We start from the raw sequence: 20,902 nt of genomic DNA, 5'->3' as shown, positions 1-20,902 counted from the left end.
AGGTGGTTTAGGGGGACAGGAGAGGACCGGGGAGGTGGGGAGGAGGAGAGGGGAGGAGCAGAGAGACTTCACATGGCTTTGTGTTAAAAGCCTCGGGTAAGACGAAACTAAATCGAAATCGGCGATTGCCACAAAAGACAAAATGGCCGCGTGCCCGGGGAGCTCAGCTCACAATGGAACAGACAAACTTTCCCCGTCAATTTAAATGTTGATTTGAGTACATCAGGGTCTTTAAATGGGTCTATATTATATATCGGGACAGGAAGGGGATTGAAAAGGAGACGGAGAGTGTTGTTCAATGTGAATATGTGAAATAATGATGAAACGAGTGAAACGAAGAACGAGGAAAGAAGGGGAGAGGAGAGAGAGAGAGAGAGGGGCGGTCAATAGAAGATTTATCGGTAACGCTCTATATTGAGGTCCTTGTAATAAGCCTTTGTTAATAGGTAATAAGACACTTATTATATGCTTATTAACAGTAATTGGTGATAATAAGACTATCTATAAGTGTTAATAATAACATAATAAACATGTTTATTGTGATATTATAATTCTTTTATAAGCACTTATAAGAAAAGTGTTAACTATTTATTGATTGCTTGATAATATTAATAATAGTCTTTCTTATAGCTGTTAATAAAACATATATAACATTGTATTTACGGTACATGTATTTTTTGTTTTACCTTTTATCAACCTTGCTAATCTATAGTACTCATTAATTGTTATTAACTGTATATTAAAGGACTTATTAACCTTCTAAGTATTGTTAGTGCTTTAGATCCCGTACCTGCAAAATGCACGATTAGGAGTTTAATAAAGGATTGATTAACCTTAATAAGCATAAAAAATACTTAGTAAAGGTTTAACAATGACATAATAGGTAAGTTAGTAAGACTCAATAAATGTGTTTCTAGTGCGGCATTAACAACTAAGAATCATTATTATATATAAGACCATTATTAATGTTATTAAGCAATCAATAAATAGTCAACAAGTTTCTTATAAGTGCTAATAAAAGTCTTATCATCTCACAACATCTTATTATGTTATTATTACTAAGGCTTATTACAAGGACCTTAATATAAAGCGTTACCGATTTTTCTCCTGGACCTTTGTGAGACCAAACGTAGGGAAGAGGATGAAAAGAACGAAGTAGAGAGAAACAGAGAAAGAGAGGGAGAGGGAGAGGGAGAGGGAGAGGGAGAGAGAGAGAGAGAGAGAGAGAGAGAGAGAGAGAGAGAGAGATGAGCAAGATAGAGAGAGAGAGAGAGCGAGAGCGAGAGCGAGAGAGAGAGAGAGAGAGAGAGAGAGAGAGAGAGAGAGAGAGAGGAGGCGGGGGTGGGAGCAGAGCAGAGGGGTGGGGGTGATGAGGGGGGCGGGGGTGATGAGGAGAGGCCATTGTGATTCTCAAGGAGCGAGGGAGGGTGAAGACAGATAAGGATGATAGGACAGAGAGAGGGGAGAGCGAGCGGGCGAGAGAGAGAGAGAGAGAGAGAGAGAGAGATATTTCTTAACAACCCCCAGCTAGAGTCAGAGTTCTTCATTGCCTTGGACCCAAGGTGTGTGTGTGTGTGTGTGTGTGTGTGTGTGTGTGTGTGTGTGTGTGTGTGTGTGTGTGTGTGTGTGTGTGTGTGTGTGTGTGGTAGCCTCAGTATTCCAGAGTAGCCTCAGCGTTGCCCTGACATTAACCATCGGTGACGTGGTCAGAATGAACAGGTGGATGGATTACATCAGCACCTCCACCCCTGGCCCTCGTATCATCCATTTCTGTGTGTGTGTGTGTGTGTGTCGGGGGGGGGGGGGGGGGGGGGGGGGGGGGCTTTTGTATGTGTGTGTGTGTGTGTGTGTGTGTGTGTCTGTCGAATTAGACGAATATAACAATCAAGTCTGAGCTCTCACATGCATGAATTCTAGCTCATGTGATGGCTGTGATGCCAGATACTATTGAACTGTCCTGACTATACACTACGCTGTGCTGTGTGCGTGTGCGTGCGTGTGTGTGTGTGTGTGTGTTTGTTTGTTTGTAGGTGTGTAGGTGTGTGTGTGTGGGTGTACACATTACCTTCACTAAACCACACTGATTGTGGTTCCCTAAGTGACTGACTGCGTTTTTCTTGAGATACCGTTATAGCGGGAATCTAGTGTGTGTGTGTGATGGCTGGTCTAGGCAGCCTCACCTGGCCCTGAGTCACACTGATTGGGTGAGGCTGCACACCTGATGCAAGCTGAGAAATCAGCGTTCAACACATTCAGGGAGAGATCCCCTGCACGGCAGCATGTAGCACCTGAGGGGTATTCCATCAACCCAGCTAAAGTTAAAGCTGGGCTTATTTCACCAAGCCTCGCTTCTTTCAGCTAGAGTTGCGTTCTATTAACGTGGCCTAAGAGAATCTCCGCTAAAGTAACCATGGCAATTTATCCAACCAAAGTAACCTGGTCAGCACCAGGCTAACTGTCAAGCTTACTTGATCTGTGTTTCAGAGAAGTCCAGCTGTCAGAAGGTTCCGCCAAGCCTAGTCCTCACGATTTTGTCGTAAATGTACATATATGAAGTACAAACAGCCTCTATTTTCACTAAGGGTCTAAGGTTAAATGATGCAAATAAAATAATTTGATGGATTGCTATCTATTGTTTTCCAGGATATTTTCCACACACATTTTTTAGACGTCAACTAAGCGCCGTTTTCGTTGGCGACTTTGATGGAATACCCCTCAGGCCATGTTAATTATCAAACCTTTACAATAAACTGTCTGGAGGAGCCCAGCTAAAGCCACCTAGGTGGTGTGTAGTCATAGTCACATTTGAGTTAAAAAAATGCATGCATATTTCTATTGAATGAATGGATGAATGAAATTGACGAATGCAAAACTTTAACTGGATCCAGGTTCACGGACACACACACACACACACACGAATGCAATACAAACACACACACACAGCCTCACATGCATGAATGTATGAATGCATATGCATTTGTTCATGCATGCATATACACATGCCTACGCACATATACACACACACACACACACACACAAATTAATGTGTGTGTGTTCATGCAGACACATGCCGCCTATGCAGATGCACCCACAGCCACACACACACGCATATACTTATCCTTCTCTATAGTGTGGTTTGATCTAACGTGACCCCGATATGACCTGCTGCTCTGACTCAACATCTGCTGACTGATCTTATTTGAAACGTTCCCCTCTCATCAAATAAATGAACCACATTCCTGCAGCAGCACGATGTTGTTACAGGAAGCTAGACGCGATAAGCGCGGACATCATTCACAATAGAGTCTACCGCTGTCTCCTCATATCGTAAACCCAACTCATAAAATACATTATGTCACCCGTTTGTCACCTTGGTTTGGAGACTGGATTTAAAAGGGGAAAATGTGTGTGTGCATCGGCACGTGTAGATGCATGTGTAGCCATGTGTACACAAATTCATATGCATACGTGGATTTATGCATGTAAGTCAATGTGTGTGTGTGTGTGTGTGTGTGTGTGTGTGTGTGTGTGTGTGTGTGTGTGTGTGTGTGTGTGTGTGTGTGTGTGTGTGTGTGTGTGCGTGCGTGCGCGTGCGTGTGCGTGTGCGTGTGTGTGTGTGTGTGCGTGTGTCCATACTTGATGTTGTAGTCCCGTGGGTCCCGGGGGGTGTTCATGTCCCAGCTGTACGGTGGCCCCTGGAGGCCCCCCCAGGGGCCCGGGCCGGGAGGGGGCCAGCCCGAGGTCTTGTTCTTGTGGCTGGACGAGAGAGAGAGAGAGAGAGAGAGAGAGAGGGAGAGAGAGAGAGAGAGAGAGAGAGAGAGAGAGAGAGAGAGAGAGAGAGAGAGAGAGAGAGGACGAGAGTGAGGACGAGAGAGAGGACGAGAGTGAGAGAAAGAGAGAGAGAGAGAGAGAGAGAGAGAGAGAGAGAGAGAGAGAGAGAGAGAGAGAGAGAGAGAGAAAGTGAGGACGAGAGAGAGAGAGAGAGAGAGAGAGAGAGAGAGAGAGGACGAGAGAGAGAGGAAGAGAGAGAGGAAGATAGAGAGAGAGAGGAAGAGAGAGAGCGAGGACGAGAGGGAGAGAGGACGAGAGAGAGAGAGAGAGAGAGAGAGAGAGAGAGAGAGAGAGAGAGAGAGAGAGAGAGAGAGAGAGAGAGAGAGAGAGAGAGAGAGAGAGAGAGAGAGAGAGACAAATACATGAATAAGTAAATACAGGTTAGGAAGATTTCTTCTCGTCTAAATATGCGAAGACACAGCTGGAATACTGCTGGATGAATGTATCCTGGATAGGTTGGTTGTTGGTGGTCGGTTGAAAACCCAATGTCGACCTGGAAGGCTATCCCTGAGGTTTGAACCCAGGCCCTTTCAAGGCCGAACCCATTCCTGCTCATTCACCATTCACCAAAAGAGATGTGTATACAGTCTGTAGGATGGGCGCATTAATCCAGAGGAATAATGAAAGTTTACACTCGTCTCATATTGAATATCGACTTCACCAAACTCCACGTTTCCCAGTAGGTCCTAGTGAATGGTAAATGAACCACCCATACGTGCACACAATCACACACCGACGGAGTCAAACATGCAAGGCGACAGCCAGCTCATCAGGAGCAGTGAAGGCGAGGCGTCTCGCCCAGGGACCCATGGACACTCAGCCAGCAGGAGCCGGGGATCGAACCTGCAGCCTTCTGGTAACCAGCTCAGCCGCTCTCGCTCCTGAGCCGCATGCCGCCCATATGTGGGTCTTCGTGAGCCCTAGTGTGAGTCCTAGCAAGTCCTGGTACGAAGTGGGAGATGGACCCAGACACCACGGGCCATTCTCCCCAACACTCTATGCTGTCCCGTCTGCTCGTGCATTTGACCGCTAATCCCTCGACGACCGCCCCCAAACACGCGCCTTCCCTCTTCATCCCAATTAGTCTGATTAGAGACGGCGTTGATCGATGTGATTGATCGCGGGCTAAATTACGCGTGCGTGGCTCCGCGGGACACACCGATCGATGGCCTCCGACTGCTCAGGCGTGGGCCCTTCCTATTGGCTGAGGAGGAGGAGGGGGAGGAGAGGGGAGGGGAGGGAGGAGGGGGAGGGAGGAGGGGGAGGGAGGAGGGAGGAGGGGGAGGGAGGGAGACCCGATTGGTCGAGCTGATTACATAGTGCTAATCACGCTAACAATGTCAGTGGAGGTTGGAGAGGGAGAGAGGGGGGAGGGAGAGAGAGAGAGAGAGAGAGAGAGAGAGAGAGAGAGAGGGAGAGAGAGAGAGAGAGAGAGAGAGAGAGAGAGAGAGAGAGGGAGGAGACAGAAGAGAGAGAGAGAGAGAGGGAGTGAGGGAGGAGACAGAAGAGAGAGAGAGAGAGCCAGAGAGAGAGGAGGAGAGAGAGAGAGAGAGAGAGAGAGAGAGAGAGAGAGAGAGAGAGAGAGAGAGAGAGAGAGAGAGAGAGAGGGGGAGGCAGAGGAGGAGAGAGAAAAGAGAGAGAGAGAGAGAGAGAGAGAGAGAGAGAGAGAGAGAGAGAGAGAGAGAGAGAGAGGGGAGGAGACAGAAGAAGAGAGAGAGAGAGAGGGAGTGAGGGGAGGAGACAGAAGAGAGAGAGAGAGAGCCAGAGAGAGAGGAGGAGAGAGAGAGAGAGAGAGGGAGTGAGGGGAGGAGACAGAAGAGAGAGAGAGAGAGCCAGAGAGAGAGGAGGAGAGAGAGCGGAGTAGAGAGAAAGAGAGAGTAAGAGAGGAGTAGAGAGAAAGAGAGAGAGGGGAGGCAGAGGAGGAGAGAGAAAGAGAGAGAGAGAGAGAATGGGACAAAGACAAAGAGAGTGAAAGAAAGAAACAGAAAGAGAGACAGAAAGCGGGAGAGGGAGACATACAGAGGAAACCACCAAACATGGTTGTTGTAATCGACCAACGATATAGCACATGGTGAGGACTACTCAATTCATAACAAGTATATTTTATTCAGAGAAAACCATATTCAAACTAAACTGACCTATGCAAGGCATTTCAACGACCTTTCGTTGTTTGATTCCAGTTACAACTCCAAAGAAGATGAGCTTTGAGCTTTGAACATAATAACAGCTCATGTAAATTGTCCTTGTGCGTAATGAAAAATCTCCCGCTCTGCGTACATCCGAGGTCAAGATAAGAAGGACAGACGACAGTTAATTAACCTTCCGGTAGCTTAGCTTGTAATGCTGTCCAGTGTGTAATGTCCCCGAAAGAAGTATACGCCCAAAGAAAGGACAAGGACTACACTGACATTGTATTATATAAGGTAGCTGGCATGTGTTAGCAGGAGTAGCTGGTTGGAGCAAGTGGCTAGCTAGCTTCTCCGATCATGTAAACTGGAGTACAACAGCATGGTTAATCCATCTGATCTTTGTGATCTGATACATGAAAAGAAGAATATATCTTGTGCTAAAGTAGCAGAAGTTGTGTGGTGGAGTTTGGATAAAAGCCCCATTGATGCACTTTTTTCCAACACCTCGAGACACCGTTTTTAAAGTTAGTATTTGGCTGTTACAAGCAATGGTGTGAGTGGACTCCAAGTTCAGAAAGTTAAGAAGTTATTTCATGGTTTTGATCCATTGTTGCAGCCATGTATTCAGTGTAATTAAGAATGCCAGTTGTCCCCTAGTGTGCCATGTCCCCACATTTCTACCTGAGGGTTGCTTGAATAAGCAAGTCTGAATGGTTTACTCAAAATATCAGAGATTCTCAGATAAAAGAACAGCCAGCACGATCTGTCGATTTTAATCTCCATGGCTAGGTCCGAACACATGGTCTGAATGTCATGGGCCGACCAATGCAGATCATATCAGAATCGATCTCAGATAGACTCCGATTAAATCATTACAAACGTCTGGACGACAACGGGTATCGGATGACCATTCAACGATAGGATAAATTGCAGATTCTGAAAGTTGAACTACGAAGTCTTTCCGATTAATACAATCATCCCACCTACACAGATGAACTGAATCAACATTGAATAAGTCAATGAAAACAGCTTCCATCTATGAACCCATCAGAACCAATAACTGACCCCGAAAAGGGGAGAGAGAGAGAGAAAGCGAGCGAGAGAGATCATAAATGCGCAAAAACACGAAAGAACGACATAAATAAAGGTTAACCCCTTTCAGAATGCACACACACACACACACACACACACACACACACACACACACACACACACACACACAGACAAACTCTCTCTCACACACACACACACACACACACACACACACACACACACACACACACACACACACACACACACAGACACACACACACACACACACACACACACTCATAAAGGCTGCATGGGTGGGTCGGATGCACTTAACGTGCCGAGGAAAGGACGGGACCCGGCAAAGGCCAGCGTATTGACAGGGAGGTAGCAGGCTTTCTCTTTGAAAGTGATCAATTCATCTGCCCTTCTGAGCCTTTCAGCTCCACTTAGTTTTTAGTTGAACAAACCACTTCTCTCCAAATAACCGCAGCACTGCCGCGCGCTTGAAGGGCAACAGGCTAAAATAAATATAAACATCTAAAAATATATAATGTTTTATTCTATCTCTAAACCACCTTGGGTTGATGCTGGGAATACTCAACATTCATGGGTAGTGAGGTAAACAGGAATAATACAAGGAAGTACATCAAGCTTTTACTGATTAAAAGCGCATTCAGTCCAAAACTATCTACAATCTCATCAGTGAACGCATGAGATATTGAATGCATTACATGAAAAAAAAAGCACAAATTGTAAAAATTCTGCCGAAATTTACAATTCAGAACAGCCGAGAGAGGAGATGAGAGAGCTTTAAAAACGTTGTTGCAGCGGTCAGAAATCACCGGTTTGAGTCTTTGAATGTTTGTTGTAAAAGAACACCTGTTTTTTTGTTTGTTTGCAAATTGACACACAGAACGTCAGAACGTTAACTGTGATGTACGACCGAATTGTACATCTATGCAATAAGGAAGTCGCCTTTCCGATTCTTTTGACCGGTCCCTACCACTCTGTCATTACAGACATAGATTTTCCACTCAAACTTGCCAAAAGCAATGAGAAGCAATGACAGGTTGAATGTTTAGCGTGCTAGCTTGTGACCGTTATGCTAACACTTGTGTGTGAACGTTTGTTTGAGTACAAAAAGAGAAAAGCATACAATACAAATGTAGGTTTATGTTAGGAAAAAGGGTAGTTCTGCATTGCAGTCACTTAACTAAAATTAGAAGATAGCAAAATGTTAACATTAACACACTTGTGCTCATTGAAGTGCCTACAAAACGTTAGCACACATTCACGTTCCGTGAATGTTGAAAAGAAAGAGCTTTTGACCTTAATAGCATCATAGCAATAATAGCAGGTCATTGCTTTATCATATTCTAATATTTAATACCTACCAACAATGGTAACATAAAGTCTGCCGTATATCTATCCAACATTTTAGTGGACAAATCTAGGCCAGTTCTTTATGCAAAAATATTGACCCACTGGGTTTAACACCGGGCTCTGTACATCCGAAAGCGTTTCAGAATAAAAGTACATTTCCCATGCCACAGGGAAAACCTCCAAACCAAACAAAGCCTGCACACGCTCCAACATCTATTCTCTTACGAGGACCCATCAAGACCCAGTGACCTAGGAAACACAAAAGACCATATAGGATTCCCCAGCGGTGCGTTAGCCTACATTATGACAATGCTCCGCATGCTAGCACCCGGGCAGGATTCCTCGCTCCGCTAAAGCCCGATGGCCTTTGAGTTCTTTGCCATTTTACACTCCACAGAACAACTGGGCTAATTCACTGTCAGGCCATGGGTGTAGCAGGGGTTAGCATAAAGGCGCCAGGGCCAAGTATGTATTGGTATATACTGTATAGCCTCACTTACAGTAGCATGGATGCTAACCCTAGAATTAAATGGATGCTGTCTGGGAAACATTGGTATGATGTTGAATTTTCTTTCGCTGTTGAGTAACGCACTCTGCAGAGAATGTGACATTTTATACCTCTTCTCTGAAGTAACTTCCGATTTGAAGAAATATGGGTTGAAGAAAGATATTAATGGGAGACGCTGCTGGAATGCATTATGAGATCTCTCTCTCTCTCTCTCTCTCTCTCTCTCTCTCTCTCTCTCTCTCTCTCTCTCTCTCTCTCTCTCTCTCTCTCTCTCTCTCTCTCTCTCTCTCTCTCTCTCTCTCTCTCTCTCTCTCTCTCTCTGCGTTGTTTGTGCCATCATTCATAAATGAAACATTGGCTCAGGTGGCTTCTTATGGCTATTCCGGGCATGCCCCCTTTTAACATGTACACACACAAACACATCTCAAATTCAATCACTCACACACACACCTCAAAGCCACGTGTATGCAAGTCAACAAACAGAAACTGTAACACAGAAACACAAATTTTGACCTCACAAGATTTGTGCACGAGTAAGCAAATAGAGACGCTCACAAACACGCACGCACGCACGCACGCACCCACGCCCGCGCGCGCAAGGAAGCGCCAAGCATTATGCGTCTGGGATACAATTAGCCATGCTAATGACCACACCTGCTGCAGTAGGCTGCTAATACATCGCTTTCCTCTCCGCGGTCGCTCTGTTCAAAAGACTGAATGTAAACACTATCAACACTCCCCAGGGGGCCCTAGCGACAGCCACGGGCCCCCTAACGATCGGCAGGGCCCTGGTGAAACACCTCAGCAGATGTTTGTGTGCGGCGAGCGTCTTTAATGTATTAAGGGCCCGCGAACAACTCGTGTAGGCTGGGTGCGGAGATGCTCAAAGGAAGTCTGTTCAAGGAGAGAGATCGGGGGAGGGAGAGATAGGGAGAGGAGGGGGAGAGGAGAGAGAGAGAGAGGGAGAGAGAGATGGGGAGTGAGAGAGAGAGAGAGAGAGAGAGAGAGAGAGAGAGAGAGGGAGGGGGAAGAAAGAGACAGAACGAGAGTTTATTTTTTTCATTGTTTTTCCTCGCGGATGACTGTGATTTGGTCGAGGTCTCCTCTCCCCCAAACAACACGAGTGAAGCATAGTAAACAGCTAGGCGTGGTTGTGTCCTTGGTGACGAGGTGAGGGGCAGACGGTGGGTGAAGGAAGTCCTCCCTGGACGCAGACGCCCCGAGAGGCCGTGAGGAGGGGAGAGTGGAGAGGAGAGGGAAAGGTGGCCATGGAGGAGGACTTTAACTAGAGGAGAGGTGTAGTTTATCAGCACCATGGAAAGCTCCTCTGCTAGGAGGGGGAGAGAGAGGCAGAGAGGGGGAGAGAGGCAGAGAGGGGGGGAGAGAGAGAGAGAGAGAGAGAGAGAGAGAGAGAGAGAGAGAGAGAGAGAGAGAGAGAGAGAGAGAGAGAGAGAGGGGGAGAGGGGAAGAGAGAGGAGAGAGAGAGAGGAGAGAGAGAGAGGGTTGGGTGAGAATGGGAGCGAGAGAGAGAGGGAGAGGGGAAGAGAGAGAGCGAGAAAGCGAGAGTGAGAGAGCGAGAAAGATGTACTGTTGCTCTTCGCCAAGTGCTGAAAATGGCAAAACATGATGTATGAACCGTCCACGGAACAACACTCAGTCAAGCATCAACGGGAGCCTACCTTGACACACACACAGGCACACATCCCTCAGTGGGTATGGACGCACGCACACACACGCACACGCGCACACACACACGTGTAGCAGTGATGGTGTGCATCCACAAACTCCTGCTCACACACAGTTGCACACGTTTCCACCGTGCCAGCATCACCTTGGGAACACACCATTTGCCAAAGAATAATAAAGACTGTGATGGGATCTCCGATACCTAGCACGGAGTGAGCTCCACAGCAATGATCTGCATGACAGTCGTAGAACAGAAAACAAACAGGGGAGGACTGGATGTTCCCCAGCAGATGTCCGACAGGCTGAGGTCGGACTGAAGGAAGGACCAGTCGGTAGGATCTTAGAAAGACGTCTTCATCAAGACACGCACATACGCATGCAGACGCACACGCACACAGAGACACTTTCCTTTATTACAAATCCCAGCGAATGACTTGCACGCTTGCATCCTGGTAGCATGCCACCCACCCACACACACACAAACACACACAATACCGCAACATACATGCACACCAAAAGACACACGCAAAACAATCCCACACGCATGCGCTCATGCGACTACATGTGACTCTCACGCCCCAAGATCCAATCCAATTAAAGCGATCAGCATCATCGTAATTAGGTTTATATTCTTTGACTTTGGAGAGAAAAAGAGCTATCAATTGATTCACCGAGTCAAACGGCGCTCATTAGCAGCCAGTTTGCCCTACAAACAGTGACGGCCGGTTAAAACTGCAATGCCGAACCACGTCGATCGATAGCAAAGCACAAATGCTTTTTACATGCAGAAACATTCATCGATAACCTATTGAGATGCATGTAGCGTGCTCCATTTACTAAGTATGATTAAGTATTTATGGGAAATTTGTGTATCATGGTTGAAGCAAGAAACTGAAATAACAATTTGATAGAGAGATACAATGATGCAACAAGAAAAAGGAAAAATCTACAAATAAATTATCTTAACTCAGCTGTTGATGTATTCAATGGGGATTAAACCAAAGATCAGTCGATTGCGTGGGAAGTTTACAACATGATACACACTTTACATACTTTTATATACTTATATATGAACAAAATGGTTCACGATACACTTTCAGTTCACTTCTATATTCCTACTGATTTCTCCCCTTCGGTCACCAAAGCGCCAGTCCGGTCGAAAGGGGATTATTAGTCTCAGTTCTGTGTTTGGGTCCAGCTGTTTCACAGCAGGGTTTTAACCACCCTGCCGGTGTCTGCATAAACAACCAAAAATAACCATCACTGGTGGTAAAGTATTTTTAAACACCATTGTGTCCGTCTCTGTGTCGGAGTGGCCCCTGAACCCACCGCACGCCGCTGCTTTATCGACTTGTTTATGACCCAAATGTCACTCACACTCACTCGGTATGGTAGCATTGAGCTAGGGTGCCAACACTTCAGGGGCAGTGGTGAGATGGTGGGAGGACTGAGTAGAATCGTGCAGTGGTTTAGGTGTGTGGAGATAGAGCGAGAGAGAGAGAGAGAGAAAGAGAAAGAGAGAGAGAGAGAGAGAGAGAGAGAGAGAGAGAATGCAAGAGTTTAGGTGGTAAAGATGTTTCGAAACCTAGGTTCTGGGATCAATTCCCAATGATCCCATCCCGGAGGGAGATACCTGCTCCATGATTTCATTATTCTGAATTCTGTGTAAGGGTGAAAATGAATTTATATTGATAGTAGTATTAGACTTGATAAGGAAAAAGTTAAATAAATAAATAAATAAATAAATATATAAATACTATGGCTGCTTTGTAAGCAGTCTTCACGCTTGGACGGAAACAAATAATTTTAACCGCGCATATTCAAACACAATGGACAGAAAACGGCCATGGAATCTTTGGTCATACTTCGACCGCAAAGGATGAATGATTACCTGTCATAAAACTTCACATTTCGTGAGCCGAAGTGATGGTGTCTTTTACGTGTTAAAACGTCCTCTGAAACGCCTGCACACGTTTAGATGTGTAATCTTGATGAAAGGCCGATAAAACATGACTTGATTAGATTAGTACAGTGATTGGATACGCCATGCGTGTCATGTTATAATAGGCACATCTCATCGTCACATTAATGTATTCAAGTACCGGGAATGTGATGCTGTGACATTGTACTTGATATGCGCTGTGTGTTGCATCATCACTCTGAGAGCCAATGACAACGGCTTTAATTGTTAAATGGAATGGTGCAGTCACCAATGAGAGCAATGCGTCCATATATGGGCGGCACAGGAGTATTGTGGTCCAATATCGACCAATCAAGGACTCAGATATCTTCCCAGTGTTGACACTGTGTGCGTCTTTGAAGAAAGTCTCTCCGAATGAGGGCTTGGGTTATATTTATTGATGAGGTTTGGAATACCAACTGACAGATTTTGATGACGTCTCTTCGTTCAAACGACACAGAGGTTTGCGAATGCAGAATCAGTTATGGTTGATGCTAAAGGACTCCATGTTGTGTTCAATGAATGGGGGCTAATTTATGAATGCTGATCACAAATCAGGGAGGAAGATCACACAAACCATGACCCAAAAAAAAGAGTTTCTGAAGTTATGTGGATGTGCTTTGAATTATTTTGCAAAGATTCATCCAGCACTACTTTTATACAGATTGACAAAATTCAAACATATTTTTCTCAATTGGTTGAATAATATCACTAAGGTTCATTAACGTTTTTCTCGTGAGCTGTTGACCACAAAAGCGTTTTTTTTTATCTTACAAAGAGTTAAAATTGACTGTTACCATTCTGATAAGCGTCAAATTATGAAAAAAACGTTTAGAGTATGACCGTAAGCAGGGCTTTTGTGTTTCTAACTTTCAATCCGAAAGTAGGAAGACAAAGTGTGTGTGTGCGCGTGCGACTGCATATGTTACATTCATACGCTGTTGAATTACATCTAATCACACGCCTCGCTCTAGCGAGTCACTCGCGCACGCTAATTTGCTGCTTACACTCCCGATGAACAAAGACGCCGAACAAACGCACACACAAGCCAAACGCACACACACACACAAACAAAAACACAGGTGTGTCAGAGCAAAGACCATCTGCACCGAACAGGAGCGGTTTTCAATCGACGGAAAAAAATACTTGATCGGAACAAGAGAAGATTGCTCGCTAAACACGACAACTCGATGGGGTTGGCTGATTAGAAAAATGAACTGCTTGTCTCTTGCTTCTTTCAGTTTACTTTGGTTTACAAACCATGACTTGTGTCTATCTGTAGCAACTTACAGTGAGGAGAAGATCATTCTGTCGATGACGGAGCGCCACGTTTAGTTTTGAAGAGGAAATGCGGATTGATCCTTGAAAACGTTGCAAAAATTGGGCTGGATTATGAATTAGCCCGATGGTTCGCTTTAGCCATTCGTCGTCGCAATGCCAAATAAAATGACAAAAAATGACATGGTCAAATGTGTTACGATTTGATTCATATTTCACTCATTTCCTCCTGTTGGATTGATTAAGTATCGCTGCAATTCTTGGCCTTGCCGGCTACACGAAAATAGATAATCATTTCATGAAAGATTATTGTGTGTGTTGTGTGTGTCCATGTTGAAGCAGATTGTGTTTAGGCACTCACATATGGTGGTCAGCTGTTGTCAGCATGTGTGTGTGTGTGTGTGTGTGTGTGTGTGTGTGTGTGTGTGTGTGTGTGTGTGTGTGTGTGTGTGTGTGTGTGTGTGTGTGTGTGTGTGTGTGTGTGTGTGTGTGTGTGTGTGTGTGAGAGTGAGTGAGTGAGTGAGTGAGTGAGTGAGTGAGTGAGAATGAGAGTGATTGAGTTAGTGAGTGAGTAGGCGAGAAAGAGACTATGTGTGTGTGTGTCTGTGTGTGTGAGTGAGTGAGTGACATGTTGTGGCCATGCACGTTTGTGCGTGAGTGAGCGAGAGAGAGAGAGACACTATGTGTGTATGGCTGGTGGCTTTTAGCAGTCTTTATTTGTACAGTGCCGTCCCCGTCTCACTTAAGTTAGGCCACTCTGGTCACTTAAGCGTTGCGCGGTCGTATCTGGAGCAGAACTAATCGAACTGCTAGCATCCTGGGCTAGCTCACGCAAAACAACACAAACCAGCTTCACAAGTCACAACACTCACTCAAATACACACAAGCGAGTGGGGTCTCGGTGACTGTTCTTTCCCATAAAGTCACGCACCTGTTCCAAGTTAAATTCCGATACATTTCTCGTGAAGTAGCGAACCAATACCCCACTTCGTAGCGTCAAAGGTCGGGAATGATTAATTCCGATACATTTGTGAGTGGAGCATGTAAAGATTTTTCCGACTGAATTGGATTTCATATCTTTACCCCATTTTTAAACGATAGACCTTCTAGATCTTTCTGATGTGCGCAGAGAGGGCGTTGGAAGGAGAAAGCAAATTTAAGAGCAAAATAGAGAGAGAGAAGGAGGTAGAGGGGAAGAGAGAGAGAGCTGGAGGTAGCAGGGAAGAGAGCGAGGGGATCCGAAAGGCATTCCCTATTCTGTGGACTAAGTGGACTACATCCTCCGCACTATGAATTATTGACACCCAAAAAACAACCAGCATCAGACGGACAACAGTACAGTACCCTATACATTATCTTCGCCCACTTCCCCATGTGACCACGGTCTGCTCTGCACCATGTTGGCCAAACTAACCAGATATTCTGAACCGTCTAAGCAACAGCGCAGAATACTCAAACCTAAACTTACGCAGTGTAAAAACTAACAAGGCTCAAAACTGCTGACGCTAGCAAGAACATTGGTCTCAGAGTGGGGAATCTTGAGACGTTTAAAGAGTGGATGATGGAAATATTGAAAGAAGGCTAAAGGAATATTTCACAATAAGAGCCTTTCTTTGAGATGTTTAAAAAGTGGATGATGGACATTTGGAAAGAAGGCTTAAAGGGACTCTTACCTTTGTTGCATTTTTACACTTTTTTTGGATAAGGTTAAATTGGTATTAATAAGGTAATAACACTCTAATATGCAAGACAGACCCACCAGGAGTAAAAACAAACAATTATTTTACTCTCATAATATTTAGTGAAAACTTCAACCAATAAAATTCTTCGGACCGAATGACCTTATTGGCCGACAGACCTGTCTGTTTGCTGCATGGATATATAAGGTTTTCCGTCTGCTTCTTGTGGCGCATTCGGGCCCGCGTCATCAAGGCGCGTCCTCAACTAGAGGGTTTGTTTTGATTCCACGGCAGACAGTAGCGAGTAGCTACCGTAGCGACTGACGATGGCAGACCAAAGTGGTCCACGGCGTACTGAAACTGCACCATTCAGTCCGATTAGGGGACTCATCTCGGACTCAGACTCACAGAGTTACCCTCCTCTGGAGCCTCAGGAAGACCTCCAGACTGTTGGCCACCAACTGCACCATTCAGTCCGACAAGGGGACCCGATTCGGCCTCAGAAGCCAAGTGGTCCCGCTCCCCTGGATGATTCTCAGGACCTCCAGACCGTTGGCAACCAACCGCACCACTTAGTCCGATTAGGGGACCCGTTTCGGACTCAGACGCGAAGTTGTCCCGCTACTCTGGAGCTCCGGGAAGACCTCCAGACCGTTGGCACCCAACCGCACCACTCAGTCCGATTACGGGACCCATTTCGGACTCAGACGCGACGTTGTCCCGCTACTCTGGAGCTACAGGAAGACCTCCAGACCGTTGGCACCCAACCGCACCACTCAGTCCGATTACGGGACCCATTTCGGACTCAGACGCGACGTTGTCCCGCTACTCTGGAGCTACAGGAAGACCTCCAGACCGTTGGCACCCAACCGCACCACTCAGTCCGATTACGCGACCCATTTCGGACTCAGACGCGACGTTGTCCCGCTACTCTGGAGCTACAGGAAGACCTCCAGACCGTTGGCACCCAACCGCACCATTCAGTCCGATTAGGGGACCCATTTCGGCCTCAGACGCTACGTTGTCCCGCTACTCTGTTTGTAATGCTTATACACCTTTCTTATACTCAGTGGGACCACTGTCCTTCAACATGGGGCCTCAAAACGGTATCACACGAAGCCCATAAAATTACAGTGAGCCACCTGCTAAATTTCTTGTTTACTAGACCCCTGGTAGATATTATGACCCCTGGGAGTCTAAACATAACCCATGGGAGTCTAGAACTTTTGTACTGTAGCGACCCTGGGACAGTTAAATAGTTTGTGTGTTATGTGTTACATTATATTTCGTTGTCCGCTATGCCAGTTGTTCTATGTGCATGTATTGTAATGTTCTTCTTGTCAATCAGCGTGGGGGCGAATCATTAGGTCAGCTGGGGGAGGGCCTTGGAAGAACAGGAGGGTGGGGGCCTGCACGCGAGTGAGACCGTGTTGGGGGTTGCCGGGGTAACCGGGGTTTGTTTTGTGTCGGTTTTCTGCCGTTGGTTACAATGTTACGGGTTTCAGTGACCTGGTTTTGGTTCATTAAAACTACCTTCAACTACTAATGACTCGACATCATTATGTCACCGGCGAGGTCGTTACAGTACTCTAAAAAATAACGCTTAGTTTTGTACTTTAAAAAATAACGCTTAGGGGGTGGGGCATTGGAGGAAGGCGGGATGATTTGAATGTGCTGTAATTCTCAAATGCAACAAAGGTGAGAGTCCCTTTAAGGAGTTGTGATTACTTCACAATAAGAGTCTTTCTTTGAGATGTTTAAAAAGTGGGTGATAAAGATATTGAAAGAAGGCAAAAGTAATATTTCACAATAAGCCTTTCTTGTCGTACCATGACCCAAGCAACACATGTACATTCTATAGTTAATTGTTCCTTACCAATCAATTGAAAGGGGATGACATTAAGTGCGATTTACTATTTAGTGAACTACTCCGTCATTTAGCGGGGGCTTTTATCCAAGGTCAGTTAAGATACAAGGCGCTTGGGAGCAGTTAGGGGTTCGGCCATTTTACTGGAGGAGGCAATGCAGACATTCAGTCATCGGGAATCAAACCCAATGCCTTTCTGCGGTTTAATATTTACACCCCCCTGCCCGACGGTATATCTTTACAACAAAACCACCACCTCATGCCAATGAAAAGCACTTTACGCTCCTCAAGGACAACTCTGGGACACATTTTAATCAGACCAAATGACTGCAATTGGTGTCAGCGGCGGAGAAAATAACGCAATCGGAACGGGGGCCAGAGCCTTCCGAGAACCCGGCGCGGCCAGCCAAGGGTTCGAGGCCCCGCCTGGCTGGGATTCGAACCAACGTCCTCAGGAAGAGTGAGGGTAGGGCTGGATGGAGGGAGGATTTGTTGGTGCTGAGATTATGAGTGTTTTGTGGTGTGTGTGTGTGTGTGTGTGTGTGTGTGTGTGTGTGTGTGTGTGTGTGTGTGTGTGTGTGTGCGTGTGTATTTGGTCTGATATCAAAGGAAAGAGAATGGGTTTGTTCCCTTCATTTGCCTAATTGATCACATTTGGTTAAGAGAGAGAGAGAGAGAGAGAGAGAGAGAGAGAGAGAGAGAGAGAGAGAGAGAGAGAGAGAGAGAGAGAGAGAGAGAGAGAGAGAGATCTCATAATGCATTCCAGCAGCGTCTCCCATTAATATCTATTGAACGAGTGACGGCTAGGATATGCAAATATGCGAAAAATGCAATTCTCAAGCTAAAATATCAGTGTTTGCCGGGAAACGAATCCTGCTCGGGAAAGAAAAAGACGATCTTGATGAATATGAATGATTAATGAACACGTTCCGTTTCCGCGGCGACGTTCTCGCGTCTAATGAGCATTTTTCCCAGACAAAAAGTTCACGCCTTTATGCCTTCCTTCCTCTCTGCCGTTTTAAGAATCATAATCTCGCAGGGACGGCTTGTGTTGATACGCTGGAAAGTTTAAAGAAACGTCAAAATCGTTTTGTGGTTATTTTTTGCGGGAACGGTTCCTTCTGCGATTATTTTTAAGTTTGAGCGCAGGACGACGAGCTGAGGGCGCCATGGCAACCGTGGGATGCTGCTAATGAAACAGATTGAAACTCCCTGCTTAGAGAGGAGGGGGGGAGAGAGAGAGAGAGAGAGAGAGAGAGAGAGAGAGAGAGAGAGAGAGAGAGAGAGAGAGAGAGAGAGAGAGAGAGAGAGAGAGAGAGAGAGAGAGAGAAAGATACAGGGAAGAGAGAGAGGGAACCTCATTTACAGTCTGCTAAAAATCACAGGAGAGATTTTAGAGATAGAAATAGCACTTTTATTAGGTTAGATATAATTGTGCGATATATACCAAGATAGAATATAAATATATAGAAAGAATAATGATAAATACATAGAGATAGAGAGGGATGGAGCAAGGCAAAGGGAAAAAGCTTGATATATAGGCCGACCGAGAGAGATAAGAGGACAGAGAGGAGTGTGTGTGTGTGTGTGTGTGTGTGTGTGTGTGTGTGTGTGTGTCTGTGTGTGTATGAATATGTGCATGTGCATGTGAATGTGTGTGTGTGTGTGTGTGTGTGTGTGTGTGTGTGTGGTGATCTCTGAATGAAACCAGAAGCCAAGGGCCGATACAGCAACCAGGGGCCGTCTGCCTAGCCCCGTCATCACACACACACACACACACACACACACACACACACACACACACACACACACACACACACACACACACACACACACACACACACACACACACACACACACACACACACACACACACCCCAAATCCCTTAGGAGGATTATCGAAACGCAAATCAAGGAAATCATGCACAGAGAGAGCGAAAGAGAGAGAGAGACAGAGAGAGAGAGAGAGGGAGAGAGAGAGAGAGAGAGAGAGGGAGAGAGGGTTAGTCTGGTGTTTCTGAGTTGTGCTGCGTAATGTGACGTGTGTGCCTGCGCCCAATAAACAGATTCTTGGAAGAGGAAGAGAGGAGGAGGAGGAGGAGGTGACTGTGATAAAAACCTGTCCTGAAATAGAGCTGTGTGACCGTGGACATATCGAGCACATTTGTTTGTGGAACCGAAATCAGAACCCATTGATTAGAGAACATCGGTGCTCAAACTTCTGTGTTCCATTTAGCTGTTTCTGGCGCACCACACTCCCCCCTCTCCTCCCTCTCCTCCCTAGTTCCTCTCTCTGTCTCGCTTTCTCTCTCTCTCTCCATTTTTCTTTTCAGTATACTAAAAACATGTATTTGTTGAATATCAACCATCAGAAGCCATTGAAATCAATATCGTCTGTACAAGGCTATGAACCCCAAACAATATTTAGCTTGGTATCACATTCCTTACGCTTATTCCATAACAACAGGATAAGCATTTAGACCCCCTGTTGAGCTAGGGATCAACAACACGTGTGTGCGTGTGTGTGTGTGTGTGTGCAAAAGTGTGTATTTTTGATTTTAACAGGGGCGAGAGGCATCCATGATCAGTGGTAGTCCAACACTGATGTACGCGTGTGTGTGTGTGTGTGTGTGTGTGTGTGTGTGTGTGTGTGTGTGTGTGTGTGTGTGCGTGCGTGCGTTTGTGTGTGTCTGTGTGAATAGGAGGCCAAGCAAAAAGAACAAATAAATAACCAAACAAAACAAATAACCTTTGTTTAAAATGACAGGAGACAAAACATGCACAAACGTTAAGCGAAAAAATAAAAGCACGCCAACAGATGGACTCAGAGCCACTAGACCGGCTATGCCCCCCCCCCCCCCCCCCCCCCCCACCCCCCCCACCCTCCCTCCCCACCCAGCAGGCGCAGGCATCGAGCAGAAGGCAATTTGGCAAGCGTTACAGTAATCTGATATTCATAACACAAACATACTCCACCACCCCCCCAACCTCCAGCCCCCCTCCCTCCACCTACAGCCCCCACCACCAGCGCCAGTGCCCCCCCCCCCCCCCGGGGCCGGGTCTCGCCCGCCAAACATGGGGAACACAGACAGCTTTCAGTTGGTCCCCTTTGGGGGGGACTGGGAGTACTGGGAGTACTGGGTGGTGTTAGCTGTGATGACAGTGGTCGGGCAACTGACGTTTTTTTGTTGTTGTGGTTGGATGCAAGGCGGGAAAGGGAGGGGGGGGGGAGGAGACAGGGAGGGGGAGAGGGATAGAAAGGGAGAGGGAGGGGGGGAGAGAAAGGGAGAGAGAGAGGGGGAGGGGGAATGAGAGGGAAAGGGAGAGGGGGAGAGAGGGGATGGGAGAGGGGGAGAGAGACAAAAAGAGAGAGGGAGAGAAAAAGAGAGAGAGAGAGAGAGAGAGAGAGAGAGAGAGAGAGAGAAAAGAGATAGAGAGAGAGAGAGAGAGAGAGAGGAAGAGAAAAGAGAGAGAGAGAGAGAGAGAGAGAGAGAGAGAGAGAGAGAGAGAGAGAGAGTTACAGCTGGACCGGTGACTTTCAACATACAA

At 46.2% G+C, this 20,902-nt stretch overlaps 1 protein-coding gene across 1 annotated transcript in view; it reads right to left on the bottom strand.

Annotated features, from left to right (window-relative positions):
• Nucleotides 1–20,902, bottom strand: part of LOC115542759 (FERM and PDZ domain-containing protein 4) — a 69,322-nt gene that overhangs the window by 25,840 nt on the left and 22,580 nt on the right. Inside the window, exon 2 of the mRNA XM_030355168.1 lies at nt 3,637–3,756. Within this exon, the coding sequence (XP_030211028.1) occupies nt 3,637–3,756 (120 nt within the window). The remainder of the gene's footprint in view (nt 1–3,636; nt 3,757–20,902) is intronic.

The sequence above is a fragment of the Gadus morhua genome, chromosome 4, assembly GCF_902167405.1.
Source record: "Gadus morhua chromosome 4, gadMor3.0, whole genome shotgun sequence".
In the NCBI taxonomy this organism is placed as follows: Eukaryota; Metazoa; Chordata; class Actinopteri; order Gadiformes; family Gadidae; genus Gadus; species Gadus morhua.
The sequence above is the reverse complement of the archived record's forward strand: the minus strand, read 5'-3'. Positions and strand labels throughout refer to the sequence as shown.